We start from the raw sequence: 23,549 nt of genomic DNA, 5'->3' as shown, positions 1-23,549 counted from the left end.
AGTGGCTTTCTTCTTGCAACCCTGCCATGCACACCATTGTTGTTCAGCGTTCTCCTGATGGTGGACTCCTGAATTAGCCAATGTGAGAGAGGCCTTCAGTTGCTTAGAAGTTACCCTGGGGTCCTTTGTGACCTCGCCGACTATTACACGCCTTGCTCTTAGAGTGATCTTTGTTAGTCGACCACTCCTGGGGAGGGTAACAATGGTCTTGAATTTCCTCCATTTGTACACAATCTGTCTGACTGTGGATTGGTGGAGTCCAAACTCTTTACAGATGGTTTTATAACCTTTTCCAGCCTGATGAGCATCAACAATGCTTTTTCTGAGGTCCTCAGAAATCTCCTTTGTTTGTGCCATGATACACTTCCACAAACATGTGTTGTGAAGATCAGACTTTGATAGATCCCTGTTCTTTAAATAAAACAGGGTGCCCACTCACACCTGATTGTCATCCCGTTGATTGAAAACACCTGACTCTAATTTCACCTTCAAATTAACTGCTAATCCTAGAGGTTCACATACTTTTGCCACTCACAGATATGTAATATTGGATCATTTTCCTCAATAAATAAATGATCAAGCATAATATTTTTGTCTCGTTTGTTTAACTGGGTTCTCTTTATCTACTTTTAGGACTTGTGTGAAAATCTGATGATGTTCTAGGTCATATTTATGCAGAAATATAGAAAATTATAAAGGGTTCACAAACTTTCAAGCACCACTGTAAATGTACAATATTTTGAGTTCATTAACATGAAATAAAATCCATCAGTATAAACTCAACTTTGCTAACAAGTATACAGCTCTGGAAAAAAAATGAAGAGACCACTGCAAAATTATCAGTTTCTCTGGTTTTACTAGGTATACAGTTGGTATGAATTTGAGGAACATGAACATTTCTGTTTTATTCTATAAACTACTGACAACATTCTCCCCAAATTCCACATAAAACTATTGTCACTTAGAGCAGCTCATTGCAAATGACAACTGGTCAAAATAACAAAAACGATGAATAGTTTCAGACCTTGAATAATGCATAGAAATCAAGATCATATTCAATTTTAAACAACATAATACTAATGTCTGAACTGAGGAGGAGTTCAGAAATCAATATGTGGTGGAATAACCCTGACATTTAATGATGGTTTTTATGCGTCTTGGCATGCTCTCCACCAGACTTTCACATTGCTCTTGGGTGACATTATGCCACTCCTGGTGCAAAAAATTCAATCAGCTCAGCTTTGTTTGACCATCCATCTTCCTCTTGATCACGTTCCAGAGGTTTTCAATGGGGCTCAGGTCTGAGATTGGACTGGCCATGACAGGGTCTTGACCTTGTGGTTCTCCATCCACACCTTGATTGACTTGGCTGTGTGGCATGGAGCATTGTCCTGCTGGAAAACCCAATCCTTAGAGTTAGGGAACATTGTCAGAGCAGAGGATAACCTTGTACATGGCTTGATTCATGTGTCTTTCACAAACAAAATTCTGCCCCATTTCAGCCTTGATGAAGCACCCCCAGATCATCACCGATCCTCCACCAAATTTTACAATGAGTGCAAGACACCGGGGCTTGTAGGCTTCTCCAGGTCCCTAACCATTAGACGACCAGGTGATGGGAAAAGCTGAAAACCGGACTCATGAGAGATGACCTCACTCCAGTCCTCTACGGTCCAATCCTTCTGGTCTTTAGCGAACCTTAGCCTGGCTCTTCTTTGCTTCTCACTGACAAAGGGCTTTTTTTCTAGCTTTGGGCCACACCAATTCGATTAAGTTGGTTCTCAGAATCACCGCTTGAAGAAAATGCAAAATGAAAAAAAAAATCGAAATCAAACTCCCGCCAACAGAAAAGGTCATGTGACATGAGATCACGTGACATCAAAAACCAATCAAATCGCCCTTTTCACTTTCGTTAAAGACTTGTGAAGTAGCCTACTCCTGGTCAAATCTTTTTTTTCTGTGCATTGTAGATGTTCAATTGACTGTAATTCAATCGTTTATTCAGCCTATCTGTTTAATGGTTTGCCTGTATTGTTTGGTCTATTTCCAACGCTAATTTTACCATCAGAGCATTTTTTTATTTTTATTTCGCCCGCTCGCTTTATATTTTTCCTGAAAAAATCCGAGAACCAACTCATTAAATTAGTGTGGCCTTGCATTACTTCAACTCTGCCCAGAGGAGCCTGTTTTGAACCGTCCTTGCAGTGCACTGAACGCCAGCTGCCATTTGCCATTCTTTTTGGAGGTCACTTGATGTCATCCTACGGTTGTTGAGTGAAATTTGAAGGAGTTGACGATCATCCTGGTCAGTGAAGAGTCGTTTTCACCCTCTGCCAGTCTGTAACTTTGCTGTCCCCAATGTCTGCAGCTTGACCTTGTCCTTATGAACTGCCATCTTTGAAATTCTGAGGATGGAAGCAACCTGCCACTCACTGTATCTCTCGGTCAGTAAAGCCAGAACTGAAACCTTATTTTTATCACTCAAAACTTTTCTTTTTAACTCTTTTGGCATGATAAATAGATATTTTTGTATTCCAATTAAATTTCATGCACGACTAGCACTTTTTTTGCCATCCAAACTGATCCTATTGCAAGAGGATAGTGACGACCACAGCAGCGGTTTTTATACTTTTCCTCATTAAATATGACTTGGCTCAGATGATCACCTAATCAGTACCTTGTTAAGTAAAATGAGGTGAGCTTGTGTTGTAATTCCAGCACAGACACTGGAATGAAATGGCTGCCATACATAGAGACGCTGATTTAAGAAAAAAAATTTGAAGGGGTCTCTTAATTTTCCCCCAGAGCTGTATATTTGAAATCAGTTTACAATATTTATTCAGGGCGGCACGGTGGTGTAGTGGTTATCGCTGTCGCCTCACAGCAAGAAGGTCCGGGTTCAAGCCCCGTGGCCGGTGAGGGCCTTTCTGTGTGGAGTTTGCATGTTCTCCCCGTGTCCGCGTGGGTTTCCTCCGGGTGCTCCGGTTTCCCCCACAGTCCAAAGACATGCAGGTTAGGTTAACTGGTGACTCTAAATTGACCGTAGGTGTGAATGTGAGTGTGAATGGTTGTCTGTGTCTATGTGTCAGCCCTGTGATGACCTGGCAACTTGTCCAGGGTGTACCCCGCCTTTCACCCGTAGTCAGCTGGGATAGGCTCCAGCTTGCCTGCGACCCTGTAGAACAGGATAAAGCGGCTAGAGATAATGAGATGAGATGAGATTATTATTACTCCCTTCCCCAAAACCAGAAATGGTGAAAACATTTGTCTTGTTGTCTCTTTTAGATGGTTCTGGACTATATCATATATTGCAATATTTAAAATGGAAAAATCAAAGTCGCACAAGCCTAATGATTTTTTTTTTAACAAAATCAGAATTTCCTCACATTTGCTACTGTCCAGTTATCAGTGTTGATTCTACAACTGCAACAGCTAATGTTCAGTGAATATAAATCAAAGTCATTCAAACCTCCAGGAAGGGAAGAGTGCAAACAATGTTGATGTGGGCAGTGAGCACAGCGAGCTTCTACAACACGATCCTGCACAACATCTCCACACCCAGACTGATGCCCTGACAGATGAAACGACCCGAAATTGCTAGAGTAATCTTTTTCTAAACAGCACTTTGTGTGACTGGCCCACTTACTGCCGTAATACAACTGCAAGGAAAGTGTTTTGCCAATACGCCCAGAGTGAGAAGCTAAACATACTGAGTCTTCAGAGCTATGATGAACTGTTTCCTTTATATGATACAAATCAACATAAACATGCTAAATATGCAATTGGCAGCACTTTAATATAATAATTTTGCAGATGCAGGTTCAAAATGGGCTTCTATTTAATAAAGCAGCAGCATCCTTACACTCGGAATGTGCACCGAGGGAAAAGCAGCAACCTTCTGGCTTTCAGGACATTTATAAATAAAGTTCATTTCTGCTGCTTAGATCAGTTTAAATCGTGTGCCTTTTATAGCAGTGTGAGGGTTTTTTTTAAAGCCTTTGCATATGCTATTTTTGGTGTGACGCCACAACCCTGGACACAAAAACTATTACATTAAACATGAATACTGAAGCAACACTATACTGCATAAGTCGTTAAAGATAATGATTAAAAAGTCTTATCCCAGGGCGGCACGGTGGTGTAGTGGTTAGCGCTGTCGCCTCACAGCAAGAAGGTCCGGGTTCGAGCCCCGTGGCCGGCAAGGGCCTTTCTGTGCGGAGTTCGCATGTTCTCCCCGTGTCCGCGTGGGTTTCCTCCAGGTGCTCCGGTTTCCCCCACAGTCCAAAGACATGCAGGTTAGGTTAACTGGTGACTCTAAATTGACCGTAGGTGTGAATGTGAGTGTGAATGGTTGTCTGTGTCTATGTGTCAGCCCTGTGATGACCTGGCGACTTGTCTAGGGTGTACCCCGCCTTTCACCCGTAGTCAGCTGGGATAGGCTCCAGCTTGCCTGCGACCCTGTAGAACAGGATAAAGCGGCTAGAGATAATGAGATGAGATGAGTCTTATTCCACACCACTGCAAGATTTATATTAAAGAAGAACTGAAGTCATTTTTAAACTTGCCTTATTTCTTAATTCAATTACGTTTTCAGTTTTAGTAACCTTATATCGTGACTCGTATTGGCAACTAATTGCAATTAAATATTATACTTATCGGCCTATTTCGTTTTTAGCCATGTTGAATTTAGTTCATTTGGTCCACGGCAGGCGTCGCTTATCCGCGCGATCTTCACGAGACTTGTGCGAGACTTCGAAACGTGAAGTGTCAGCCAGGTGTCAGTGCCGCCATTTTGAAAACTGTTTTCCAAATGAAATATTGCACAAAAACGAGTTTAAATGACGATTACTGCCTACTTTTTTCAAACTTTCCTGATTGCTATCAAAGCAAACAAAACTTCCGGCTTGATCACATCAGCATTCGAAAGAGGGCGCACACGTCTTTTGACAACGTTGGCAGATGTTGGTCACTTTGATTTCCGTTGTATGTTTTACTTCCGTCCTACGATGTCTTGCACAGGTCTCAACGAATCTCGTTTACGGCCACTGCTTTGACATATGGACTAATATATTACATAGCATATTTCACTCATAACTTGCTATAGCAGTGACAAAATAGCTATCAAAAATGCATTCCTATATTTAATAAAATGAGATAAATAGAATTTAAAAAATTTTTTTGCCTTCAGTTCTCCTTTAATAGGCTACTTTTAACATACAGTTTCTATAGTAAGAACCTACATAGGAACTGTTATGGTGGATGCTCCACAATAAGTGTATAAACATTAATATGCTGAAATTGGAAGGAGTCTCCAGTGTCAGTGATTTGTAATAGTTTTCTGACATCATGTGTCATATTAAAACTGTTCATGTTATAGTCATGTTATCTGTTGTTGCCCAAATGAGGATGGGTTCCCTTTTGAGTCTGGTTCCTCTCGAGGTTTCTTCCTCATGTCGTCTGAGGGAGTTTTTCCTTGCCACCGTCGCCACAGGCTTGCTCATTGGGGATAGAGTACGGATAAAATTAGCTCATGTTTTAAGTCATTCAAATTCTGTAAAGCTGCTTTGCGACAATGTCTATTGTTAAAAGCGCTACAGAAATAAACTTGACATCGGAAAGTCAAACAGGAGACGGGGCTTTGTGTTTTTTTTGGTAGCATGACAAAATTCACTGTCTTATTAACTTAAAAAAAAGAGGGAGGGGCTGGTGAGGGAATGACTGTTTACAGCTGCTATAACGTAAGTGATAACAGCAACTAACCTGCTTTGCAAACGTTCCACAACATTAAAAGCAACTATAAATTACAAACTGCTTTTCCATGTTAATAAGATATAATTGTTGTCAAACTGCTGTGGAATCAGAGCAATAAACACTTCGTACCTGATTATTTTTCTATGACATCATGTCACAAAGTGTTTAATTCCTTCTAGAATACCTAGTGATGCGTCAAAATAATATTCCTGGGCAAAACAGAAATTCAGGACACAGTGGGTTGAATAAAAGAAAAGCAAAAACTGAAAACTAAGAACTGATTTTTCTTTTCAATCAAACTATTAAATACCAGTCCAGCAGTACAAAAGAAACACGCATGAATATGAAACTTTCATCATTTGCTATTTCTGTAAAATGCTAATACACACACTACAGATGGGTGCCCAAATTTTAAATTACAACTACAGGGCTTTTCTTCTGCTCAAGGCAATTAAAATTAGCCTAATTGTCGAGGACTCCGCTATCTCGCAACCCGTATGACACGGAACAAGGCACTAGCACTGTGTGAATGAGTCAGAAGCAAACACCATATGTTTTCAGTTACATTTTTTTTTTTAATTCTGCTGAAAACTTAATGTGTCATTTTGATCATTTCGAGCTCAAGATGGTTTTTTCTTTTGAAGAAAAACTCTGACAGGATAGATGAATCTGACTGGTGTGGAAACGGTGTTTCACTAGAACAATAATACTCTTGAGGGATGGTAAGATTCACATCAGTGCACAGATTTAAAAAAGATAAAAATAAAAACTTAAAGCCGCTAGCGGCCTTGACGGGCCCTCGCACGTGTGGTTCCGCAACCCAGGACATTCCGCCACCCAACAAAACAGTCACATGTCATATATTCATCAAATGTTCAAAGGTGGTGTGCATGTTGCAAATGCCATGACTGCTTGATGGATGAGAGACAGACAGACAAAGACACCAAGTGTGTGTGTGTGTGTGTTTCTGTGGTGTAAAAATGTACATTTGTATATGTACAAAACTATACGTGTCTCCACCTTATCTCCATCTCACGCTGTAGTCTTAAGTCATCTTAGCTTTCCTGTGTCTGCAGTGTGTGTGTGTGTGTGTGTGTGTGTGTGTGTGTGTATATATATATATATATATATATATATATATATATATATATATATATATACATACATATATACACACACACATGCAGAGTTTGCATATGTCTGCAACAAAATGCACAAGGATGGCAGTAATAACAATACATTATTCATTCACAAAGAAAACTGGTGTCCTTAAAGGTTGGATTTTTCCTCATTTTTCAATTAAGACATTATATTAAGATCAATTCCCAAAAGATGATTCTTTTAATTCCTCATTTTAGTCAACTTTAGCATGTGTATGTAAAGTTCTGGTTTCAACTGTAAATCCATCAATTATTATTATTTTTTTTTTTTTTTGCAATTTCCTAGGCATGTGGATTACACATGGGAACATCACAATCATGACATACAATATTTTGTAAAGTTCTCGATCAATCAGTTAAGGCAATGCCAATTTCTGGCATATTTTCTGCTTGGCCAGGTGGTGGCGCTATAGCAGGCAGGCCCACTGGGCCTCAGGTTATCATAATAATCATATCATCTATTGAAGTAAGAAGTGTCCGACCATACAGTCAATGCACTGTGGCTTTCTGACACGTTTCCTGTTTATGTGGCAAGATATTAAAATCATAAGGCCATTTCAACATATTACAAGATATCAAAAATCCCTTCCCACTTTAACATCAGCAACATCTCATCATCATGTATGCCAAATTTCACATGAATCTGATGAACCGTCTAGGAGGAGCATCTTAAAACCTGATCATGTGTCAAAATACACATACATTCAAAATGCTATTCTTTCCTTGGCCAGTTGGTGGCGCTATACCAGAAAGGCATATTGGGCATCTACATGTTATCAAAATCACGTTATCTACTAACCTGAGAAGTTTCAGACAAATCCTTAACTGTACTATGACTTTTTGACATATTTCCTGTTTATGTGGCAAGATATTAAAATTCATAATATTGCCATTTCAACATATTGCAACATATCAAAAATCCATTTGCAATTTAACATCAGCAATATCTTGGCATCATGTATACCAAGTTTGACATGAATCTGATGAACCGTCTAGGAGGAGTATATTAAAATTGACTATGTGTCCAAACACATATAAGCCCAATTACCTCACTTCCTGTTGGGCGTGGCTAATGCAATGTATATACGAAAGCTGTTCGTCTTGGGGAGCCCTACATACATACCGAATTTGGTGTGTGTAGCTGAAACTATATGCCGATCAGGGGACTCCATGACATTGGGGGCGCTATGGAGTTCCTGAGCCACGCCCGGGGCCAAATCTCTGTGGCTGAGTAGCGGTTACAATGACTGATGTGTGTTCCAGATTTTGTTCGTTTTGAACCATGGGAACCAGCTCAAAAAAGGCCAAATGAGGCAGGAAAAAAGGGAATAATAATAATCCTTCCAAATACAATAGGGCTTCGCACCAACCGGTGCGCAAGGCCGATGCGGCCCCGCACACCTCGGTGCTCGGGCCCTAAAAAGGGCACACCAGATATAATTTGGGATGAAAACTGGATGCATAATTTCTAACATCTTTCATCTGTAAAATCTGCTTTAAGGTATAATTGTCAGTAGGGGCTCTATACCTTTACTGAGAAATGTGACCAATCATTCTGACCAATAATTTTATATTTACATTAATTCTTCTCAAAAGTGTTTCTCGAGCAGACACTCTATGGAGTTTTACTCCCGTCTTTAATCAAAAGTGTGGCCTTTCAATTCAGGAGCAGTATTTATTCATTCCAGGTTCAGATTTTGCAGTGTTCTCTCTCTCTCTCTCTGTGTGTGCGTGTGTGTGTGTGTGTGTGTCTCTCTCTCTCTGTGTCTCTCTCTCTCGCTCTGTGTGTGTGTGTCTCTCTCTCTCGCTTTGTGTGTCTCTCTCTCTCGCTCTGTGTGTGTCTCTCTCTCGCTCTGTGTGTGTCTCTCTCTCGCTCTGTGTGTGTGTCTCTCTCGCTCTGTGTGTGTGTGTCTCTCTCTCGCTTGGTGTGTGTCTCTCTCTCGCTCGGTGTGTGTCTCTCTCTGTGTCCCTCTCTCGCTCTGTGTGTGTGTCTCTCTCGCTGTGTGTGTGTCTCTCTCGCTCCGTGTGTGTGTCTCTCTCTCGCTCCGTGTGTGTCTCTCTCGCTCTGTGTGTGTGTCTCTCTCGCTCTGTGTGTGTCTCTCTCGCTCTGTGTGTGTGTCTCTCTCGCTCTGTGTGTGTGTCTCTCTCGCTCTGTGTGTGTGTCTCTCTCGCTCTGTGTGTGTGTCTCTCTCGCTCTGTGTGTGTGTCTCTCTCTCGCTCTGTGTGTGTGTCTCTCTCTCGCTCTGTGTGTGTGTCTCTCTCTCGCTCTGTGTGTGTGTCTCTCTCTCGCTCCGTGTGTGTCTCTCTCGCTCCGTGTGTGTGTCTCTCTCGCTCCGTGTGTGTGTGTCTCTCGCTCCGTGTGTGTCTCTCGCTCCGTGTGTGTGTCTCTCTCTCGCTCTGTGTGTGTCTCTCTCTCGCTCTGTGTGTGTCTCTCTCTCGCTCTGTGTGTGTCTCTCTCTCGCTCTGTGTGTCTCTCTCTCGCTCTGTGTGTGTCTCTCTCGCTCTGTGTGTGTCTCTCGCTCTGTGTGTGTGTCTCTCTCTCGCTCCGTGTGTGTCTCTCTCTCGCGCCGTGTGTGTCTCTCTCTCTCTCGCTCTGTGTGTGTGTCTCTCGCTCTGTGTGTGTGTCTCTCTCTCGCTCTGTGTCTCTCTGTGTCTCTCTCTCTTGCTCGGTGTGTGTCTCTCTCTGTGTCTCTCTCTCGCTCGGTGTGTCTCTCTCTCTCGCTCTGTGTGTGTGTCTCTCTCTCGCTCTGTGTGTATCTCTCTGTGTCTCTCTTTCGCTCGGTCGGTGTGTGTCTCTCTCTGTGTTCCTCTCTTGCTCGCTCTGTGTGTATCTCTGTGTGCCTGTGTCTCTGTGTGTGTGTCTCTCTCTCTCTCTCTCTGTGTCTCTCTCTCCCTCTCGCTGTGTGTGTGTCTCTCTCGCTCTGTGTCTCTGTGTGTGTGTGTGTGTGTCTCTCTCTCTCTGTGTCTCTCTCGCTGTGTGTGTGTCTGTGTCTCTCTCTCGCTGTGTGTCTCTCTCTCTGTGTCCCTCTCTTGCTCGTTCTGTGTGTGTGTGTCTCTCTCTCTCTCTGTGTTCCTCTCTTGCTCGCTCCCTGTGTGTCTCTCTCTCTCTCTCTCTGTGTTCCTCTCTTGCTCGCTCCCTGTGTGTGTCTCTCTCTCTCTCTCTCTCTCTGTCTCTCTTGCTGTGTGTGTGTGTCTGTGTCTCTCTCTCGCTGTGTCTCTCTCTCTGTGTCCCTCTCTTGCTCGCTCTGTGCGTGTCTCTCTCTCTCTCTCTCTCTGTGTTCCTCTCTTGCTCACTCTCTGTGTGTGTGTCTCTGTGTGCCTGTCTCTCTCTCTCTCTCTCTCTCTCTCTCTGTCTGTGTCCCTCTCTTGCTTGCTCTCGGTGTGTGTGTGTGTCTCTCTCTCTCTCTCTCTCTCTGTGTCCCTCTCTTGCTCACTCTGTGTGTGTGTGTGTGTGTGTGTGTGTGTGTGTGTCTCTCTCTCTCTCTCTCTCTCTGTGTGTCTGTCTGTCTGTGTCTTTCTCTCTCAGTTTCTCTGCCTCTCTCTCTCTTTCTCTCCCAGTCTCTCCGCCTGTCCCTCTCTTTCTCTGTCTCTCTCGCTCTCTTTCTCTGAAACAGCTCCTGCTTGCACTCGGACTGCTTTTGTGCGCTCGTGAATCTCCCACTCACAGATTTCTGCGCTCTCTCACAGATTTTACTGATCTGACCCTGCCAATACTCACCAACCAATAGAATGCAATGGATGACGTTGACCAATGCAATCGCTCCCTCCGTGGGTGCGTTTGCGTTACTTCCTGTTTAACTGGAATCCAAGAGAGAGCGCAGAAATCTGTGAGCAGAAGATTCGTGAGCGCACAAAGCAGTCTGAGTATGAGCAGGAGCTATTGACATAGAGAGAGGAAAGCATCGCAAAATCTGAACAGCAAATGAATAAATACTGAACTCAAACTGAAAGACCATGCTCTTGATTAAAGATGGGGGGAAAAACTCCATCGCTCTCCCATCTCCACTGCTGTCAGCGGCCAATTCTTGACAAGTCTCCCAAGAGTTTAAACGGGATTTCAAAAGAAAAGTCCCTGTGGCTGTCTCACCATCAGGCCAACGGCTTTTCATTAATAAAAAGTCTGTCCTTGAGTCACATGGAGGATTATCATGGAGTAGGAAGAGCTACCAAATTGAATTGCATAGCATCGTATTCTTTTGCATCGCACCATATCGCGCTGAATCGCATTGTGTTGAACCAAATGTGACCCCTCACCGAATCCAGGGATACATGTCGGCCGAAACGAATCCGAGATAATCGCAAAAGAAGCATTTTTTTTTTAATTTGTGATTTTTGTTTTTTTCCATCATGTGCAAGTTGAGATCTTGAAGAATGCAATCAGTATTTCAGATAATAGATTGTTTTGTTGGAAAAGCATACATTTTTTGTTGCAAATTGTCTCGTTTTTGTCAGGACTGTAGCCTGCTGGGGGTGTGGGTAAATTACCATATGGGCCATTCACATGATGATTTAAGTCTTTTTTTTTTTTCCCGCGAATCAGCTGTATGATACGAGCTGAGCTCATGGCTACTTAACCTGCATACAGGCGTGTGATTTCACTATGGAATGAGCAAGTTAAACAGAGCGCAGAGGAGCTAAAACACCGCGAAGCAAACAGACACACGGTATTTACATCGGAGATCACCATTTCTAGCAAAAAAAACCGCAACCTCGTTTTCCAGATTGAATGGAATACTTGAATGATCGGATGATACACGGACTGTTCTAGGATTACATTCCATCAGAGGCGTTGGTGTGTGCAAGGCGCCGTTTCTCTTTCTGATGGGGTGAGTTTATTAATCTAAGGCTGTGTGGTTATTTTTGCATGTAACGGAGAGTGTTGTGGTTTGGTTAAGCCTAGGTCACAACCGGACGTACGATTTTTTTGTGATTTTTGGCGTTTCCCAAAACGCTGCGTTTTTTTTTTTGTTCATGGAGAAAGCCGCGCGTTGGCCGTAAGTTTGTCTTGCAACCTGAAAAAAACGTAAGCACCCGGCGAGTTTGTTTGACATGACAAAGAACCTCTGCGGCCGGTCTGCGGCTCGAAAATCAGCACATCACACGCGCGCTCTCATGCGTTTCTTGCGTTTTTTGCATGTAGACCGGCCGTGGGAGCGCGTACTGTACGGCCGGTTGTGACCGAGGCTTTACATGAAACTAGTGTTGTGTTAGTTGTGTCATCATCGTGCTATCTTTCTTTCTTACGGTGTGAGTAATTTTTCAACCACAAAGCGTTAAAGTATACTTTAGGACTTATTTTTGTACTGCATAATTGTGTTGGGCATACTTTGCATGGAAGGAAAATTGACGTGGTGATCTTTGTTTACATGAAAGTAGTATCGTGCTAGCTCGTAGGGGGTAGGGCTTTCCTTAATGTCATGCAAATGAGCACCATTATGTGCCCGCCCTGCACCCAGAGTAGCTGAGATGGAAAACTTTGAGGGCGATTTTCTCCCTTTTCTGTTTTAAGAGGTATACACTTTCAAAAGGCCACACATTCTTCAAATATTGTCAGATCTCCACATGGAAGGCATCATTGGAAAGCTTAGAAACCGTACTTTCTGAATCTGTCAATAACCCAAAACGTCCCCGGGCAGACATGTGTCTCTGGATTCTGTGATCTGCCACAAATGGTGTCGAATCGTATTGTATCGCAATGGGATGAATTGCATCATATCTATGAATCTTTAATTATCGGATCGCTGGCAAGGCATTGAGATGTGCATCACACTGGCATCAGTAATGGAGACGCACATCCCTAGCACTTTCACATAACCACAACACTTCCTCTACTCTGCTGTTCTCTCATAATTGTGCACAAGTACTTGTCAGCAATAAGCAAACAGAGACGTCGGTAGTAAGATAACTAGTACCTGGAGTGGCTGGACAATATGACAGTATAATATTGATTAGGGATGGTGAGTTTCTGTTTCAGAAAATTGCCAATTCTGTTTTGTGATTTTGCCAATTTCATTCCCCCCCGTTTTCTGGAATAAGAGATGGGAAAAGTTTCCATGTACCGATGATACAGTTTTGGAGTTCTGAAAGCCATAAAAACAAAACTTGAGCAATATGTAGAAACGGAATAAAAAAAAAATTAAAAAGACTTTCAGGTTCAAATTGGAGGACTGAGTGAAAGAAGTTTTTTTTTTTTTTTTAAATTTTGCAAAAAGAAATCAAAGCTCAGTGTAAACCAGGCTGTCCACAAACTATCAACGTCCCTGTTGCAAACGACAAGAGGGCTTATTGGGAAGGAAGGGGGGGGGAAGAAAAGAAAAGAAACCTCGCTGTATCCTCATGGATTGAATTTCTCAGGTTTTGAAGCTGGATGCTGACAAAAACCAGTTTTCCGTTTCAGATAGGTGATGTTTTTTCCCATGACTGCGAAAAATCATCATCATCATCATCCCAAATTGATATCGTGGTCAACGATGTTTAGATACCTCGTATTTTTATGACATACTCTGACTTGACATTAAATTAGTGGTGGGCCGTTATCGGCGTTAACGTGCTGCGATAATGTGAGACTCTTATCGGGCGATATAAAAAATATCGCCGTTAATCTATTCTCAAAGTTGGGCTGGGAGCTGGGTCTATACTAAGCAAACTATGATGACTTTCACCTTGATATTTTAGCGCGGATGTATACCTAGCCGAATTGCACTGTAGGGGGCGAGAACGAGTTTTCTAACCTGTATGCTACTGTGAATTACCCGAACTACCACAACGAACGTGACGTGCTAACATGGATGCAGCTATGAAGCCACTGGGTTTGCTTCAGGGAAAATTCATTTTTAAGAAGCTTCCCAATGGAGACATCAACAAGACTAAGGTTGTTTGCACCTTATGCAATGCGGAATTAGTTTACTGTAGGAGTTCTACCAGTCTCAAGTACCACCTAAACGCAAAGCATCCCTTAGCTAATGCTGCTGATGCCGGGTCAAGCACTGAAACGCCGGGGAAGAGTCGCCGTCAAACTACTTTGAGTGCAACCGAGGCAAGCCCGTCAGCGCAGCTCTATCAGACAAGCTAATTCATCTTCTCGCTCAGCGGATTGCCACTAGCTGCCGGCCCATCAGCGTGGTTGAGAATGATGGGCTCGAGCTTGTTCTCCAGGCGGCCACAGGTGACGCACATATTCTGAATGAGCCATTTTAATCTAGATTAATTTCAAAATTTCAGTGAGATTAATCTAGATTAAAAAATTAATCTATCCCCACCACTACATTAAATACAGGGTGTTTCAAAAAAAAAAAAGTGATATTATTTGAGATGTAAATATCCCAGAAACTACAGTCTCTGCAAGTGAAACTGAACAGGCTTCATGTTGAGCAATACAAGATTTATTCCTCAAAATTTGAATGAGAAATTCAAAAAGTATGTGGATTCCATGAACGATTTCACACATTTTCCAATATCCGTGCTGCCTAAGACACGATACACATCAAATTTTTTTTTTACAACTTTATTCATCACACACTTGCATACATGTCAACCTTTGGTCAATCAAACCTGTATAACCAACCTCCAAAATCCATATTTCCCTTATAAAATCCGTATAAGATGCAAATTAAAATAATTTACCTAAAATTTGAATGATAATCAACAATGATATATCCCAGTTACTTTTTATTCAATATTAATAACAATAAACCTTCAGAATGAATACAAAGCTCCAATGTTTGACAAAAACACAAAGCGTTATCAGCGTAGTTACGAAGGAAATACTTCGTTGTTTGGAGACAGGTTTCACTGAGCGGCTATTATGCACGAGACTTCATATTAGCCACAAAGTCAGAAAAATCTGTTCGTAAAATTACGTTATAATGACCAAATACAATGAAAAGTATTTTTCCAGTCTCACCTGTGAAAGGTAATCCCATGTGATCTCGTTTGGATGGTAAACCTGTTGGTACAGTTAAACGCAGCACATAAATGAGGCATCTTTATTCTCGGGCGAGGATGACATATGATTCTACGCAGAAGCCGGCGTCTATGACTTCCCGGTTGGCGGGATTCTCGCAATGCGGTGTGCGCATGATCAAAAGTGGAACGAAGTCTCGCTACCATAAGATAACGTGCGATTTCATAAGACTCTTTACTGGCTGTCTGTGGTGTACAGTACGTTTGTAAATGTTATGCATTCTTTTATCATCGTGGGAATTGATTATAGCTCTAAATAAATATTGAAGTTTTTTTTAAAGAATCCGTATAACTTTATTTATACGCCCGTATACTACGTTTATTGAATCAAATCCGTATAAAATACGGACATTCCGTATAGGTTGACATGTATGCACTTGTGAAATTTCCTCTCTGCATTTAACCCATCTGAAGCAGTGAACACATACATGCGCACACACACATACCCAGAGCAGTGGGCAGCCATGCTAACAGCGCCCTTGCTCAAGGGCACCTCAGCCCAAGGCCGTCCCATATTAACCTAACCGCACGTCTTTGGACTGTGGGGGAAACCGGAGCGCCCAGAGGAAACCCACGCAGAGAACATGTAAATGGGGAGAACATGCAAACTCCACACAGAAAGGCCCTCGCCAGCCGCTGGGATCGAACCCAGAATCTTCTTGCTGTGAGGCGACCGTGCTAAGCACTTACACCACCGTGCCACCCAAAGGATGGAACTGGCCAGTACAGGGACCGAACCTGTGACCTTGGCGTTATTAGCACCACACTCTAATCAACTGAGCTAACTGGCCATCAAGTCGGTAGTCCAGCTCCTACCAAACACGCTGCAGCATGTCTTCAGTAACGGTGCATTTTTTACATTGCAAAAAATCTCATCTCATCTCATTATCTCTAGCCGCTTTATCCTGTTCCACAGGGTCGCAGGCAAGCTGGAGCCTATCCCAGCTGACTACGGGCGAAAGGCGGGGTACACCCTGGACAAGTCGCCAGGTCATCACAGGGCTGACACATAGACACAGACAACCATTCACACTCGCATTCACACCTACGCTCAATTTAGAGTCACCAGTTAACCTAACCTGCATGTCTTTGGACTGTGGGGGAAACCGGAGCACCCAGAGGAAACCCACGGGGAGAACATGCAAACTCCGCACAGAAAGGCCCTCGCTGGCCATGGGGCTCGAACCCGGACCTTCTTGCTGTGAGGCGACAGCGCTAACCACTACACCACCGTGCCGCCCCATTGCAAAAAACTGAAAACTGAATTTGAGGAGAAAGTTACTTAATACTCGTGAAATAATCTCGCTGCATGGACAGATATTTTTACTTGATAAGACATCTTAGAATAAATTGGTTACAATCTAGAACTAAGTTTAATAATCTCAGAATTGGTGTCTTGTATTCTTCTAATGGGAAATGTTAGATCGTTTCAACTATTTTCAAGATATTTTCACTTGCTAAGATATCATTTTTTGCAGTGTAGAGAATTCTCTCATAAATGCACACTAGTCTTGTTCGACCGTGTTTGAGCTTACTCTAACACAAAACGCCTTTTCTTTTCCGGTGAATGGCATTTTTACACCTAAAAAGATTAAAAAAAAAAAAACATGAAACAAACTTTTGACCTGTTTCCACACATGCTGTTCAAATTTGAGGCCAACTGAACAAAAACTGACAAGGTTATTACATTGTGAAATATCACATTTTTTGAAACACGCTATATTTTACTGAATCCTTAAATTTGAAGACTGAGCACATCTTTTCACTCCGCTTTTCAATCCTAAATCATTTTTAGACATTTCAAAAGTAGTATTATTGAGCCCACTGGTTTATTTTTCCAACATAACATTACTCTTTTGCTGCCAGTCTAAGAAACCCATTTATCATCATACACATCATGCACTGTAAAAATATCTTGCATCATGATGTGATATCCTTGCCACATCTCTCCAAATGGAACCTTTCTGTCAATATGAAAAGTAGGCATCGGAGATATAGAGTAACTCGGCGTGACCACTAAGACTTATCCAAATGTAATTCGACATATTTCTGGAAGCCTCATCTGTGCCAGCGCTCAGGTAGTCACGAAAGTAGGTCAGCAGTGAGCACAGGGTGTAAAATTAATTCAGGACAAAAGGAAACGTGTGATGTTAAATAATGATGGGCCATTACAGGACCAGTCAGACACTTCGAAGAGATCTACTCACTAAATAAGCACGTTTCTAGAAGTGCTGGTGAATCTGTAGGCCGTACGCTGATGAGGCGCCTGTCGTACAGCATACGCAGATACCATGTCACGATGTAAGTAGGTTGATTAGGCTGGCTCAGAGCTCGCTGAAGCTTTTAAAGTTTTACAAGGATAAAAATAACACCAAAAAAAGTGTTGTGATTATAGATTAGTTTCACATTTAGTTTCAATTTTCAATATAAAATGCAACAGTAACATGATAAATGTGCTGAAATATGCTTCCAGATTTAGAAGAAAGAAAAGGGGGGGGGTGTCGCTTGCTTTTTATAGAACACGTCAAGCAAAAATCAGACCATTTCTACATCTAGAGTACCAGTCAAAAGTTTGTACACCAAAGTTTGTTTCTGGTTGAGAGTACATCGTGCACATTCTGGCTGCTGCTTCTTACCGGAGCTTATTATTTTATTTTCTCTCCTTTTTTTTTTTTTTGTGTTGTTTGATGTTTGTGGTGTAGCTCTGGACCCAGTTTTGGGCGTCGGTTCTCTCCAGGCCTTGTTTCACCGTGGGTGATGCCTGTGCGCCTCGCTATGGACTGCAGTGAGCTTGTTGCTCATTTTAACATTGTGGTTTTCCAGCGCTCTGTGCGGCGGCATTTTAGTGCTTGGCGTGATGTTCCGAGCAATGTTGCTCGGTGGTGTGCAGGCGGTTTGGGACATACCAGCGCTCTGCGTGGTGGTGCTTCTGTGCTTTCTTTGTGGATCCATGGCGTGGTGTTCCAAGTGATGTTACCCGGCGGCGGCGCGGCAGCTGTGCTGGAGGTGTGGGACTCGTTTCCGTGCGCCTTTTGGTGGGACTGTGGCTGCTACACCATTGGAATGACATCCTGACCTTTATTTGGTGGACTTTTTTTCCCTATAATTGTAAAGCGACCTTGGGTTTTGATAAAGGCGCTATATTCTCCTGGGAACCAAGAAAAAAAATGTGTCTCTCAATTTCTCTTTTGTTATGATTTCCTTACTAGGAATTTCCCAGCAACCCTCCTAGTCACATGATACATCATTGGAAAGCCCAGGATGTACTCTTTACAAGACACCAGGATTCAAGTGAATAGCTTGAAAGAGTAAGAGGGTGTGCACGTAAAACAAATGTCAACTACAGAGGACACAAGTCTATGGGTTGGTTCACAGGAGGATATTAATTGAAATTATTATTATTTATTATTATTACTCATTCACAGGTTTGTCTCGATTGTGACTGTGTTCTACATTGTAGAACAATACTCAAAGACATCAAAGCTATGAAATAACATATGGAACATAGATGGAATTATGTGGTAAAGAAAAGAATTTTAGAAAGCAAAATATAATGTTTGATATTTTAGATTCTTTAAAGTAACCAGCGTTTACCTTGACGCTTCACACACTATTGGCATTATCTTAACCAGCTTCATGAGGCCGTCACCTGGAATGTTTTTCAATTAACCTGTGTGCCTCGTCAAAAATTGATTAGTGCAATTTCCTGCCTTCTTAAAGTGTTTGAGATCAAACAGTAAATAATGAAAAATACAGTCAGGGCCCGGTCCCACAACACCGATAACTCCAACTCTGACTACACCTCTGCCTGAATGTAGTTCCAGTCTGGCGCAGTCACACCACAGCTATAATCCCGACTATAATATCGTTTGGTCCGGCCACGCAGGGAAATAAATGCCTGCGACTTAGGAATAGTCATGAAAGTTTTTTCCAAGTAGTAGCACATTATTCCGGGTCATACTGTACAGCCTGGACTCCAAAACAACCCATACACACACTCCGGTGGTTGATATAATACGGATAGGTCACGGATTATGGAAATATAATAAAAATAGATACAAAATACAGAGTGGTTACAGATTTTAATACGGATGAATCATGGATGCTAATAATTTACTGATTGGGCACAGACATTTCGGTATATTACAGATTGGTTACCGATTTCATACGGATGATGCATCTTGGATAAAAAAAAATTAAGAAGTCTGAAACAATTAAAGCTGTACTCGCTTTCAGATTTTTCAAGTGTAGGTCATAAAAAGAAATTTTCCCTGACAACCAATTATTTTTGTTTAGTGGACCGAAATCTACTGAATTTGAATCACAGACTTCCAATTTTATTAGTTTTTTTTAAATAGAACAATTAATTAATTTAGCGCCACGTAGCCCTAAATTCTCCGCTATTTTTTCCTGCTTCACCATGACCCAATTCAAGATACTACGTTATGCATCACGTGGTGGGCTTTCCCCGTTTGCACAAGGCATTGTCATCTCATCTCATTATCTGTAGCCGCTTTATCCTGTTCTACAGGGTCGCAGGCAAGCTGGAGCCTATCCCAGCTGACTACGGGCGAAAGGCGGGGTACACCCTGAACAAGTCGCCAGGTCATCACAGGGCTGACACAGAGAACCATTCACACTCACATTCACACCTGCGGTCAATTTAGAGTCACCAGTTAACCTAACCTGCATGTCTTTGGACTGTGGGGGAAACCGGAGCACCCGGAGGAAACCCACGCGGACACGGGGAGAACATGCAAACTCCACACAGAAAGGCCCTCGCCGGCCACGGGGCTCGAACCCGGACCTTCTTGCTGTGAGGCGACAGCGTTAACCACTACACCACCGTGCCGCCACAAGGCATTGTGGGATACAAATTTGAAACAGGAGAGAAAAATGGAGGACGCGAGTGTGCGAATGAAACGTGAAAGACCGACTACAGTAACGGAAAGCGAGAAGAAAAGACGTTATGTTGCAAAGGAAAGGAAACGCAGGACCAAACTAATAAATATCGGTGGTCAGCGAGCACCTCGGTGTGATCAGCTGTTCGTTTAGCGACAGAATGATGGAACTGTCAGTGCACGCTCAAAGTAAACCTGCGCATGCGCACACGGACTTCCTCTGTCTGCTTGACTGCGTGAAGCGAGCAATTTCATGCACATTATTTGCTCGGGAATCCCTTCAAACTCAATAACTTCCCAGCCACAGAACGGCCTGATATTTTGAAAGATATTACAGAAATAAACATACATCACAATGACCAAATTTCAGAGGGAACTAAATTTCACCGATTTTATGAAATCGAAAGGCCGTCTAGCTTTAAATGTTTGGACTGCCGAAACTCATAATTAAAATATCTTACGTGCATTTATATGCTTATTAATTTACTATTGATATTTCACGGAAAATATCATATATCCATGAATAAAAGGTCCGTGCTTTGTGTTATATTTTTTATTTTCCATGAATCCGTATTCCGTGACTTCATGATGCAACAACGATGTACAAAGACACCCAGAAAAAATAGCACGTGCTCAGACAATGTTACATGTAAACAGTTACCTGATTGGTCATATATTTTATCGGATCAGGTCCAGGACTGGAAAAATCAGTCCAGAAGCAATCTCACCGATACGGATAAACCCAGGCCTGGGCTATAGGTATCATTATCGGTCTGGCGTGACCACCAACCACATCAACTGCAGGGGACTGATTTATTTATAGTTATCGTTATAGTCGTAGTTATCGGTATTTCGGTATCAGGACTTAAAATAGCCCTGTTCCACAACTGTAGTAATCCATATTATGTCAAGAACCGCTCAACTAAACAAAGAGAAACGACATCCATCATTACTTTAAGACATGAAGTATCTTTTACTGAATGAAAATAAAGACCCCGTCCACACGTAGCCGGGTATCTGCTAAATCGAAGATATTTTTCTACGTTTTGGCCTGTCATCCACATGAAAACACATCAAAAACGAATATTTAAAAAAACTCCGGGCAAAGTGAAGATTTTTGAAAACTCCGTGTATGCCTTTTCGTGTGGACAGAGATAACCGGAGGTTTGCGTTTTAGAACGTCACAATCTGTGCCAAAAAAATGACAACAAATCTGCCCTGACGTCAAACGTGCGACCTTTGTTTACTGCAGAAGCCAGATTAAGCATGGACTTAAGCTAGCTGCACACCACGGCGATCCACGCGGTACCGAACCGACCCATTTCAGAGCCGACTCCCGACAGGGCACGCACATATCCCCCGACTGTTGACGAGTGCAGTCGCGATTGAAGCGACACGTGACAACTTAATAGCTTTGTGATTGGCTATTGGATATAGTTACTGTTAAATCCAACACTTGAAGATGCTACAGGCTGAATTACAAATGACACAACATGGAATATGTAGCGCACTATCTAGGCTGCATGAGCTATTATTCCCAACCTTAAATAGTGCACTTATATAGGGGAGTTAAAGCGATTTGGAATTCAGCCACACAACTTGAGCAGAGTGGCTTTCCAGCCCACTGTGTCTATGGATAAAGCTTCAGTCTATGGAATTACAGTATATACCTGCATTAGGTGCTACCAACACGTATTTCTCGCGCTAGAAATTGTGTTTAATGATGTCACGTGTTATATGCGAAAGATATGATTGGCTATTGCTAGCGACTCTCGCCGATCAGTCTGGCTCCCGATTAGTTTTTCGAATCGGCTGTGAGATGAGTCGGTACCATCGAAAACTAGTCTTTACGCCTGACTCGCGACTTCAGTTGGCTCGGTACGCTGAAAATCGGCGTAGTGTGCGGCTAGCTAAAGAGTAATGGATCGGAGGAGTGCCTTGAAAGCGTTAATTATTGTGCAGGTGCTATTTACATGTTTAATTTTAGAAGCCCAACTACTGCTCCAAGAGCACAGGCGATGTGATTAGGGGGTAGGATTTGGGGAAATAACCATCTACAGGTTTGGAATGCTTATGAATGTGATTGAAAACGCAGATGTTCGGTTATGTGTGGAAGGGATTTTTTTCGAAGACGAGGTGGTGTGGATAAAACATTTTTATAAACGGAGGGGGGGAAAATGTTCGGTTTTAAAAATACCCGGCTACGTGTGTACATGGCAAAAGAAAAGACATTGAATTAGAAGGGACATCCAAACTTTTGCCTGGTACTGTACATCCATAACCATTACAAAGCACGGACACTGAAGACTCCTTTCCATAAACATTAACTCAATATCGCCTTTCAGAAAACAGCACATCAACAATCGCATTTCCTTCGTGAAATAACACATTTTTAATCCATTCTTTATCAGATTTGGATTATGCAGAGCATCACAAACAAGTTCCGATGAATTAGATGTTACTATCGAAATGACCGTGTTAAACTCGGATCATTAATTGTATCCAGTGTCCCGTTTTGCAGACGGTCCGACTGACAGAGCTGCTGTTTTAGAGAATTATAAAAACACCTGACCAATCAGATTCAAGAATCTAACAGCGCTGTGGTATAAGCTCATATTAACAGCTGGTGTGTGAGGTGAATTTGTTCCCGTTTCCCAGTTTATGGGCTGATTATATGGCGCAATCCTGACAGCTTGACAAAATGCCAAATCTGTGAAATTCTCTGCAATTTTTAAAAGAAAAATCTAAAAATATTCCCAAAAGTAAAAGAAAAAAAAAGCCTCATGATGCATTAGTTTGACACTGATTAGAGCTCTGTGTGTGTGTGTGTGTGTGTGTGTGTGTGTGTGTGTGTGTGTGTGTGTGTGCGCGCATGATGACGGACCTGTCATAGCAGTTAAAGTCATCCAACCAGCAGCCCTTCTTCACCAGCTCGATGGTTCCCGAGTTGTTGCGCCATGAAGCGTAGCAGTGAGAGCGTTTGTCCTTCTCGCCTTCGCAACGCTCCACGCCACTCTGGTTGGTCTTCTCAATCTCCCAGTTGATGTTGTAGTACAAACACTCCTGTGTCTCCACCTCTCCATGGCTGGGTACTACACACACAAAACAGAAAAGGCTCAGTGAAACTTGGTTTCTAGAGTTCACTTTGGAAAACTGAACAGTGGTCACATTTAGCTTCTTATTGTTGACTTTGTCTATGCAGGATGTTCAGTTTTAACCAGGGTTCTTTTCAGCGTATCGGACCGATACGCAATGTTTCCTTACCGCTACGCCCACAGTATTGCCGACACATCTGTAAACATTGCCGCTACACTAATAAAAAGACTTGTCGATCTTGAAAATGAGGTCTTTTGTTTAATTTTCTCTTGTTATCCCTACGTGAAGGCGACGACGCGCCACCATGCAAGTGTTCTACGTTCAGACAGACTCCACTCCCTGTCCACGTAAGCGCCCAGTGCAGAGCTGCCCGAGTAGTTCCACGTGGAGATCGTCACTGATCATGCTAGTCCGGTTTACCTCCTTCCTTACGCTGTGTTAAGAGGCACTTATGCACCATGCATGTTTGTACTTTCTCAAACTTCCTCCTGTAATTAATAATTCAAAACTCATTAGGTCGCCCAAGTTTGATCTGGATAGTTATGTTTTGTAATTGAATGGCTGAAGCTGAAAATAAAGCTGTCACTTGGTGAACATCAATTGGTTGTTTTATTCTTATTCTATAAATATGTCACAAATATAGTTGAAAATTATAATAAGTCTTCAATCAAAAACAATC

General features: G+C 42.3%; 1 protein-coding gene and 1 non-coding gene across 2 annotated transcripts in view; both read right to left on the bottom strand.

Moving 5' to 3' along the window:
• The window catches only part of acvr2ba (activin A receptor type 2Ba), a 221,612-nt gene that overhangs the window by 43,631 nt on the left and 154,432 nt on the right, over window positions 1–23,549 (bottom strand). The window contains exon 2 of the mRNA XM_060922426.1: window positions 22,659–22,866. Coding sequence (XP_060778409.1) covers window positions 22,659–22,866 — 208 coding nt within the window. The remainder of the gene's footprint in view (window positions 1–22,658; window positions 22,867–23,549) is intronic.
• Window positions 15,591–15,664, bottom strand: trnai-aau (transfer RNA isoleucine (anticodon AAU)). The gene has a single exon. It is a non-coding gene; the product is annotated as a tRNA-Ile (tRNA).

Source organism: Neoarius graeffei, chromosome 5 (assembly GCF_027579695.1).
Source record: "Neoarius graeffei isolate fNeoGra1 chromosome 5, fNeoGra1.pri, whole genome shotgun sequence".
Classification (NCBI taxonomy): Eukaryota; Metazoa; Chordata; class Actinopteri; order Siluriformes; family Ariidae; genus Neoarius; species Neoarius graeffei.
The sequence above is the reverse complement of the archived record's forward strand: the minus strand, read 5'-3'. Positions and strand labels throughout refer to the sequence as shown.